We start from the raw sequence: 10,053 nt of genomic DNA on the forward strand, positions 1-10,053 counted from the left end.
TAAGCGTGAAAGTAGTTGGACGTGGGGTACACAACTATATATAGCATGAGGTGGTAGGGGAAGATGCAAGAAACAAAGATGGAAGGGAAAAGAGGAAAAATGAGGATACGGGGTGCTAACCTAAATCGACGCGTATCCTTTTTTTTTTAGTGCCTGTCCAATTCCCCATGTGATGCTTGATTGAGGTGCTGAATGCAACTTCCTATACCTTTATTAAGCTTGAGCTAGCATATACCTAAGGGGCCTTATTGGTGGTCATTCTGTGGACAATTTGGCTTCACCACTTGTGCGAGTGCCAATCATCTAATCAAACAAATCGGAAGATCAATCCAACGGTCAGTATTACTTGCTCCCTAGTTTTTAGCACATGAGCTTTGTTTCATATATATACTGCCTCTGTCCCCAAATAAAACAACTTTGAGGTGTCTTAAGGAAAAAAAGGTTTGATGTGCAGCCGATATTTATGAAATAAGCACACACTATGAAAATACATTTATGATTGTTAACACTAATTTGGTGTCATAATCTTGATGTTCTGTACTATATATATTTGCTCCAACTTTGAAAATTTTGACCTAAGATAATTTTAGGAGCCGCTAAGAAAGTGGCGTTACTGACGTCATTGTCAATGCATATCAAAATGCAGAATTACTTTCCCTTGGATGATGGCTATATAAGAGGACTTACGGTGCACTAAGCCTCATCGTCAGCTTAGCTTCACTATCTTCCAGGAAGCAAGTCCTTATTAGTCTTCAGTTCTTCACACGCCCAAATTAAAGGATATGCCAACCATGCCCGCCGCAGTTTCAGCCGCCACCGGCGTGTCACCTCCGGCGGCGGCCAACGTCGTCGTCGTCGAGGACATCTATGGCTTCCTGCGCGTCCTCAGTGATGGCACCATCCTCCGGTCACCGGAGCAACCCGTGTTCTGCCCGGCCACCTTCCCCAGCAGCCACCCGTCGGTGCAATGGAAGGAGGAAGTCTACGACAAGGCCAACAACCTCCGCGTCCGCATGTACAAGCCGTTGTCCACGGCCGCCGGCGGCGGCGGCGAGGCCGGGAAGAAGCTGCCGGTGCTCGTCCACTTCCACGGCGGCGGCTTCTGCCTTGGTTCGTGCACGTGGGCGAATGTGCACGCGTACTGCCTCCGCCTTGCCGCGGAGGCCGGCGCCGTCGTGCTCTCCGCGGGGTACCGCCTCGCGCCCGAGCACCGCCTCCCCACGGCGGTCGACGACGGCGTGGGTTTCCTGCGGTGGCTGCGTGCGCAGTCCACCATGGACGCCGCCGCCGCGGCCGACGGCTGGCTCACCGAGGCCGCCGACTTCGGCCGCGTGTTCGTCACCGGCGACTCGGCGGGCGGCAACATAGCGCACCACCTCGCCGTGCGCGCCGGCCTGTCGGACACCAAGCGCGGCGAGGTCGACCTCGACCTCGACCTCCGCCCGGTGACGGTCCGCGGCTACGTCCTCCTGATGCCGTTCTTCGGCGGCGTCCGGCGGACGCCGTCGGAGGCCGAGTGCCCCGCGGAGGTGCTGCTGAACCTGGACCTGTTCGACCGGTTCTGGCGGCTGTCGCTGCCGGCCGGCGGCACCAGGGACCACCCGGCGGCGAACCCGTTCGGGCCGGACAGCCCCGAGCTGGGCTCGGTGGACTTCCGGGCGCCGGTCCTGGTGGTGGTCGGTGGCCTCGACATGATGCGCGACCGCGCCGTCGACTACGCCGAGCGGCTGGCGGCGATGGGCAAGCCCGTGGAGCTCGTCGAGTTCGCGGGCAAGCCCCACGGGTTCTACCTGCACGAGCCGGGGTCCGAGGCCACCGGCGAGCTGATCGGCCTCGTCAGCCGATTCCTGCACAGTTGCGCTTGCGATCGAGGCGCGGTTGCTTGATTATTAGCGAGAAATAAAGTCAAATGCATGGGACGCAGAGCAAACTGTAAGATCGCATCAAGGTTCGTGCATGTGCATTGGCGTGAGCTGCGCGCCCTGTGTTCCTCGCGCCAAACGTGCGCTCTAATGCTGCAGTGCATGTACTGTGTAGTTGTGTAGTACTAGGATTGGTACCACGTGTCAGCAGTTTGGTCAATTGTGTCCACGTGTCAGTCATGTTTTGATGTTTAGTGATGGTCTCATACACTCGTGCATGCATGCGGATATATGGTTCTATCCATATCTATGAGACTCGTATGGATTTTACAGGATTTTATTTACTGTATCATCAATCAAGACACTATTTTAATAAGATGTGATCGGAGGATGACGGCCTCACCCGTTTTTCACTAAGCAGGATTTTATATTACTGTATCATCAATTGAGATACTATTTAAAAAAGAAAACACGATCAGGTATGATGGTCCCATCCGTTTTTCTCTAAGCATAAGCAGAAACCACGGCTGCTACCAACCGCGGAAAAACCTTCGAATCCTAGCTTCACCAGCAAGAAGATTTTTATTTACCTCCGACCTGAAATTCACGACGTGGGGGATGATGGCCCCACCGACGTGGGGGATGATGCCCCCACCCGTTTTCACTAAGGCCTTGTTTAGTTTCCAAAAATTTTCAAGATTCCCCGTCACATCGAATCTTGCGGCACATGCATAAAGCATTAAATATAGACGAAAACAAAAACTAATTACGCAGTTTACCTGTAAATCGTGAGACGAATCTTTTGATCCTAGTTAGTCTATGATTGGATAATATTTGCCACAAACAAACGAAAGTGCTACAGTAGTGAAATCCAAAATTTTTCTCAAACTAAACAAGGCCTAAGTAAAAGCCACAGGTGCCTGGCTTCGCAAAGGTAGGCCTGAAATTCGCTCCAACTAGGATTCGAGATTTTTATTTACCCTCAACCTAAAATTCGCCCCAACAATTTTTCACTAAGTAAAAGCCACAGCTGCTACCGGCCACGGAAAAATCTCCGAACCCTGGCTTCGCAACGAGGGGCCTAAAATTCGCTCATACTGGGATTTGAACTCAGGTCCTAGAACGTACCGCTGAAAAACTCTAACCGATTGAGCTAGAGTCCTTTGGCATCAGGATTTTGCTGTGATTTGAATATTTTGGTTTTATTCATCATTGAGTTTGTGTATACCAAACTCTAACAGATTGAGCTAGAGTCCTTTGGTATCAGGAGACTATTTTGTTGTGATTCGAATATTTTGGTTTTATTCATCATTGAGTTTGTGTATACCATATTCGAAAAATTTACCCCTTCTTCCACACCTGAATTTTGAACTGACCATCGTCGACATTTTATCCATGGACCTCTCCTTCATTCATCTGTCTTAGACCTTGGTGCCTAAGGGTACTCACAATGCAGACTCTATCATCAAGTCTAAAGTTATTTATTACCTCGAACAATGTGGACTTAGTAGAGTCTAAATAAGACTTGGAGTACCATTTTTTCTACCTCTTTCTTCAATAGATATGCTGCCACATTAGCAAAATACCATAAATAATATGTAATTAATTGTCTTGGACTCTGTGATAGAGTCTTGCATTATGAGTGCCTAGCACTGCACTAAGAGCATCTCCAAAGGCTTTGGCAAATTGACTTGGCATTTGTTGCTATTTGCAAACTCCCATAACAAAATGCAAAGGATAAAAATAGGTCATCTCCAAGAGAATTGGCATTTGGACTTGGCAAAGGATAAAAATAGAAGGTCTCCAGGCGCGCGCGCTTTCCTCGCGCGATCGGATTTGCGAAGTCGTCCACAACTTGGCATTTTTGCCAAGTTTGCTCTCTCATTTGCCAAGTTGCCCAAATTGCAAACTCCAAATGCAAAACCGTTGGATACCTCTTTTGGAGTTTTTTGGCAAATTACTCAAATGCAAACCTCAGATGCGAAACCCTTGGAGATGCTCTAAGAGCAACTCCAACACTACCCTATATGCACTTGGCAAATCCTAATTTTTGGCCAAACATGGAAAAAGCTCCTCCAACACTACCCTATATGCACTTGGCAAAATAGGATGCTTGGCAAAAAGAGAGCCAACTAGCTCAAATTTAGGAGCGTTGGGAGCGCTTGGCATCCTGCCTACGCGGTGGGACCCACACATTCAGCATGCACGCATGTCTTAAATAGATTGCAACTTTTGCATAAAAGTCTCTCTGATTTTTTTTAGGAATCACAAGATAGTCCAAATTTGCCAAAAAAATAGCTAACTATTGGAGAAGCCTCTTTTTTTTTACTTGGCATTTGAGCTTTACACTTGGCAAAATTCAAGATTTGCCAAGTAAAGTTTAGGGTAATGTTGGAGTTGCTCTAACCCATGGTCGGAGGTTTAAGATGCAGAGCGCCTTTGGATTTCCACCCAGTGAATGGCAACCGTCATACACAAATATTACCTGAAAAATACAATCATACCCCTATTTCCAACCCTTCCATGAAAATATCGAAGACTGTGGAGGTGGCACATTGGTGTGAAGTATGAACTGAGCATAGCTTAGTTGGTTGGGTTTTGACTTGTAGTGACGTAGTGTGATTCTAAAAAAGAAAGTAACTTCAAGTGGCAATGTCGCATACCTTTCTCTACATGGCAAGGTCAAGTGAGTACTTCATGTTCCTGTTGGGTTAATTGGGCTTGTACCACAGATTTCCAGTTAAGTCGAAAGCCCAAGGCCCATGTTTATGCGGAGTTATGTGTATTAACCCCACATGGCAAATAATTAAGGGAAAACTAAATCACCTTTTAAGGGTAAAACTGAACCTGCAAATAGGAGGAATCGTGCTGTCCGGGCGCTTGCTTCTGGGTCGTGCGCGGCTTTTGTTATTATGGTTATGTATTCACCTCAATCCAAAATCGAAATTCCACACCAAACCACTCTAATCTAAAATCTAAATTCCAAACCAAACCACTCCACATGGAGTGAATATATCGACATCCAAAAAAGCCTAAGAAAAGTTTTTTAAACTATCTGTCTCGCTCCAACTTCCTCAAAAAAGTTCATAAACATAGTACCTTCAAGATGTGTCGGCCGGGTAGCTTACAAGTGTACCATTTTCCATGTGGAGCTATTGCTGAAATACTGTTCGTTGATTTATTGTGAGAGAAAAACATCGCTGAATGTCTAGCAGATTTGACAGATAAACTCAAGCGAACAGGTCATGGCCTGGTTTTATTGCAGGAACAGATGATGGAGATAGGAATATTTTGTATATATAGCCCCATTGGGTATACACTTCTAATTAATTAAGATTCAATAAATCTTTGCCACTCATCTACTCATAATTTTAAAGTTTCTCCAAGATCTTCCGAGGATATGTCAAACTGTGAAAGTATATATGTTCCACTCATGGACCACAAATTATGGAAGTACTGTAATTAAAAGCAAGGTCATCATACATGCATGTGCCCCACCTAGAAGTCAGCCCTCTTTGGCCAGTAAATCTCAAGCAATTGACATGTTCTGACTTTACATGGCAGAGCCTTATTAGTGGGTAAATGACCATTGCTTGTGCTAAGGAACTAGTACCAATTACCAAAGAAGAAATTATGAGAGTCTATGGAATATATTATGAGCTACGGAGGCAATGATACATGACCTATAGTAATTTAGTCAGTACTAGTGTAGTAACATGCAACCAACTTTGTTAAACTTTATAAACAGCTAAAGCCTGAAAGCCTGGACTGATGCTTCCTTCGTCACACATTCATGCATCTAAGTAAGAAATGTGTGTCTCAGCTTGAATTTTCTACTGTGTAGAGTAACATGCAGCCAACTTTGTTAAGAACGGGTTAGTCTTGTCGGCATATGAACAATGTATAATGAGAGGTCAACAGCTACTTATAAAAATATATGTATCTACACTGATTTGTGGATCAAGTTAATCCACCCCAAATCCCATCTCCTCCTTGACGCCATTGGCGAGCTCTCTCCACTCTACTTTCTCTCCCTCCACTCGATAGTAGTCGGCCCAACTCTCTCTCATCTCTAAAATGGCTCCCACGCTCAGCTACCACTCCCTCCAGTTAATATGAACTACTTAAATTCAATTAATATTAACTAGTGGGAGTACCTTGTGAGTTACCACAAGTTCGGATGAGGCGGTGACATCTAGCTTTTGCACGGCCACTAGAGGGATTGAACTCTCACCCAGACGCAGCTACCTCGACTGAGCTCCCTAGCACACACTGCCACCGCCATCATTGTGGAGCCTTGTTATCAGGCCGATGTGGCTGCCCTAAGCATGCCAAGCAAGAGGATTAACTCAAGTTATGGTAGTTTGGACCTTACGTGATGCGATTAGTAAGTTTAGGAATCTAAATATGTATTCAAAAAAATTAAGGACCTAGATGAGACCTGAGCTAAATTTGAGGACCATTGGTGTATTTTACTCAAAGTTTATGGCACCATTGATCGTCACGTAGGCTATTGGGTTGGATCGAAGCCCGTTAAGGCCTCCATTGGAACCCGCTACACATTTAGGGACCAAAAGTAAATATTTTGAAAGTTGGAAAACTAGGATGACACAACAAGCCAGGTTTGAGGACCAATTTTTACTCAATTTACATTTATAGATAGTGGGATGGAATAATAATAAAAGAAAAGACCCTTGGATGTATATACTCCATAAACACAATGTTTATAGCCTATATATATAGGGATCACCAAACATATTCAGCAGTGTCTCTATCACAATCCCCAATATATGAAAAAATGTTTTTTGAGGGATTTTGTTCCCTAGCAATCCTCCAATCCCACCCCTAGTAAGAAAAAAATTCTCATCCCCCATAATCAAGCCCCCTACTCCTCAAAGATGAAGGAGCTAATAGAGCCCGCAATACATCTTTTTTGGGTGGGTTTTGTAGCTACTACATGAGACCAGTGAAGCTCCACTGTGCCTTCAAATCAGATCCACCAAAGCATCACGTACACTGATAGAAGCAGAGAGAGAGAGAGAGAGAGAGAGAGAGCACGAGTGCTGATGTACGGGCCAAGTACGCCCCTCTTGGATGAGCAACATTGCTTAGATGAGAGAGAGAGAGGGCATTGGCAGGCCAACCGGTACCCTGTTGGGCAAGGTGGTGATGGTCGAGAAGAGAAGAGGAAGACTACTCGAAGAAGGTGTTGGTGCCCGAGAATAGGACGGGGCGAGGCTGTGAGACACCCAGCCTCTTCCTCCCTGCACCGTCATGGGAGGAATTGAGAGAATAGTGAGAGAGAGAGAGGATAGAGCGGCTATGGTTTTGAGGGAGAAGAAATCTCATCCATCCATTATGATTATGATGATCCAACTGCAGATAGTAGCAGTTGATTTGGGTCTGCCAGCTGGTTTAATTGGGTCTAATTAGGCCAGTCTCAATGGCCCGTTTCAATGCACTGTTTCTAAAACAAATCTGCTGACAGAGCATCAATGAAACAACCTCCACAATGCATGAGTTTCACCTTGATGTTTCCTAGACTGGGCAAAGCATTTAATTACTGCAAAATGATTGGATCACATGTAAGATAGTGAAACGATTTAGTCTTCAGTGGGGATTTCATCCTGTTTCACCGCGTGGGAAACAACGCCACCGGAGTTTCACCATGGTGAAACTAATTCCTTCTCTCTCCTCTTCGTTTCATGCAAAAAGTACAGTTTTGCTGACATAGCGCTCTAATAAATGTGCATGACATCCTGGTGAAACCCCCACTGAGACTGGCCTTAACAAACTGGTCAAATATAGCTCCACGAGTATTGAAAACTGAGGTATTGGGGCCAAGGTATTCGAGAACTTGTGGGAGATGAGAGATTAACCTCGCATACACGAACACCACGTCACTCACATAGTCACATGCAAGTTGCACTCTACACACTACAGGAATTTTCATCAAAAAAGATAAGGTACGAGTGAACAACGAGACGACTTTTGAAACGTGATACATGCATATGCATGCATATATGCCGAGTAAATTAAGCGGCAGCCTCTGACGCAGCGACGACGGCGCCGCAGCCGTCGACGAACCGGGCGACGGTCTGGATCAGCTCGCCGGTGGCCTCGGACCCCGGCTCGTGCAGATAGAACCCGTGGGGCTTGCCGGCGAACTTGGCGACCTCCACGGGCTTGCCCATGGCCGCCAGCCGCTCCGCGTAGTCGACGGTGCGGTCGCGGATCAGGTCGAGGCCGCCGACCACCACGAGGACCGGCGGGAAGTCCACCGAGCCCAGGTCGGGGCTGTCCGGCCCGAACGGGTTCGCCGCCGGGTGGTCCCTGGTGGCGCCGGCCGGCAGCGACAGCCGCCAGAACCGGTCCACCAGGTCAAGGTTCGGGAACGCCTCCTCCGGGCACTCGGCCTCCGACGCCGTGCGCCGGACGCCGCCGAAGAACGGCATCAACAGAACGTAGCCGCGGACCGTCACATGGCCTGGCTCCGGCTCCGGCTCCGCCGCTGCCAGCGCGCACGGCGAGGTGGTGCGCGATCGTGCCGCCCGCCGAGTCGCCGGTGACGAACACGCGCCCGAAGTCGGCGGCGGCCTCCGCGAGCCAGCCGTCGGCGGCGGCCACGGACTGGTCCCGGAGCCAGCGCATGAAGCCGGCGCCGTCGTCGAAGGCGGCGGGGAGGCGGTGCTCGGGGGCCAAGCGGTACCCCGCGGAGAGCACGACGGCGCCGGCGTCCGCGGCGAGGCGGAGGCAGAACTCGTGAACGTTCGCCCACGTGCACGACCCCAGGCAGAAGCCACCACCGTGGAAGTGGACGAGCACGGGAAGCTTCTTCCCGGCGGCGGCGGACGCGGTGGTCGTCGGCTTGTACATGCGCACGCGGAGGTTCTTGGCCTTGTCGTAGACGGCCTCCTTCCACTGCACCGACGGGTGGCTGCCGGGGAAGGTGGTCGGGCAGAACACCGGGCCTGCCGGCGACCGGAGCACGGTGCCGTCGCTGAGCACGCGCAGGAAGCCGAAGAGGTCCTCGGCGACCTCGGTAGCCGGCGCCGCGGCGGCGCAGCAGGCGGCGGCCGAGACGGCAGGCATGGTTTGCCAACTTCACTTGAGACGACCTTAGAAGACAACAGGTCAAGAAGGCTGGCTGAGCTGATGATCCCCAGCTGCCTAAACCGTCTTATATAAGAGCGTTGCGCATTTTGATTTGATAGAAGTATGCCCTTGTTGGTTTTATCGAGCATGATGCAGCATCTTTAGCTAGCAGCCACACTATTGTGGAAATTTCCATGATCACAGTAGCAAAAACACGTTAACTGGGACCATATTGTGGGAGCTCCACCAAGAGTTCTCAAAACAGTCTCACAATCTAGCATTTTTTTTTGCAAGATCGGGTGTTTGGATCATAAAAAGAACTCATCTCTAATGACGTCCTTAATGATTCTAAATAGCTAGTTTAGGAAAACTTCTATTGGTTATCAAGAAAAGAAATTAAATAGCTAGCAACTCTCAAATAACCAGTCTAGTACAATCATTCAGAAACTCACAAAATTCTTCACTATAATATTTATTTTTTAGTATTTTTATACCTCATCTAGCTAGCTGTGCAGGAGTCGTGTGTATCCTCGTACGCGAGAGTTTGCGATCTGCCTGTTCTCTCTGCGTGCCTGGCCTGCTGCTGCTGGCCGGCAGGGGGTTGCTGCTACTGCCTGCCATGGCCAGCTGCTGCCCGCCTGTGCCTGCTGATGCCGTCATGCCCGTGCCTGCTAGTGCTGGCCGGTAGTCTGCTGCAGGGTGGCCGGCTGTTGGCCCTCTTTCGACTAGTGATAAAGCCTGAACAAATTAGAAAGTAGTGTATTTATTTTATAGGTGCATATATTTGTACTATAAAAAAATACATATATGGTGAAATTTTAGAAAAAATTATTGTTTTCATAAATTTTGGGTGGTGCATCTGCACCTAGTAGCATCTACATAGCTTCGCCCCTGTTCTCGGCTGCGCGACATGGACTCGTGCGAAAAAAAAAGATCCACATTCCGTCAGGAAAGTTTTCTGTGAATCTATCTATTTTTTTTATATATTTTAGGAGTTATATACGAAACTCTTGGAAAACTTAAGGATTTTGGAAACAAAATTTTGGGTACTCAAAAGTAACGAGCATCTCAATTAGCATCAAAAGACATATTCATA

At 48.1% G+C, this 10,053-nt stretch overlaps 2 protein-coding genes across 2 annotated transcripts; one reads left to right on the plus strand and one right to left on the minus strand.

Moving 5' to 3' along the window:
* On the plus strand, positions 136 to 2,279 carry LOC8081154 (probable carboxylesterase 15). Its single transcript, XM_002459331.2, has 2 exons — positions 136 to 335; positions 647 to 2,279. Exon 2 carries the CDS (start codon positions 783 to 785, stop codon positions 1,884 to 1,886), a length of 1,104 nt encoding a protein of 367 aa, XP_002459376.1. The 5' UTR covers positions 136 to 335; positions 647 to 782; the 3' UTR covers positions 1,887 to 2,279.
* Positions 7,649 to 9,069, minus strand: LOC8086438 (probable carboxylesterase 15). Its single transcript, XM_021452763.1, is given in 2 exon segments — positions 7,649 to 8,369; positions 8,371 to 9,069. Coding segments are annotated over 2 exon segments (1,056 nt in total). The 5' UTR covers positions 8,955 to 9,069; the 3' UTR covers positions 7,649 to 7,897.

The sequence above is a fragment of the Sorghum bicolor genome, chromosome 2, assembly GCF_000003195.3.
Source record: "Sorghum bicolor cultivar BTx623 chromosome 2, Sorghum_bicolor_NCBIv3, whole genome shotgun sequence".
NCBI lineage: Eukaryota > Viridiplantae > Streptophyta > Magnoliopsida > Poales > Poaceae > Sorghum > Sorghum bicolor.

Bases quoted from the DNA above. Each gene is read 5' to 3' on its own strand.
- LOC8081154 (XM_002459331.2), top strand. From the start codon at position 783: ATGCCAACCATGCCCGCCGCAGTTTCAGCCGCCACCGGCGTGTCACCT.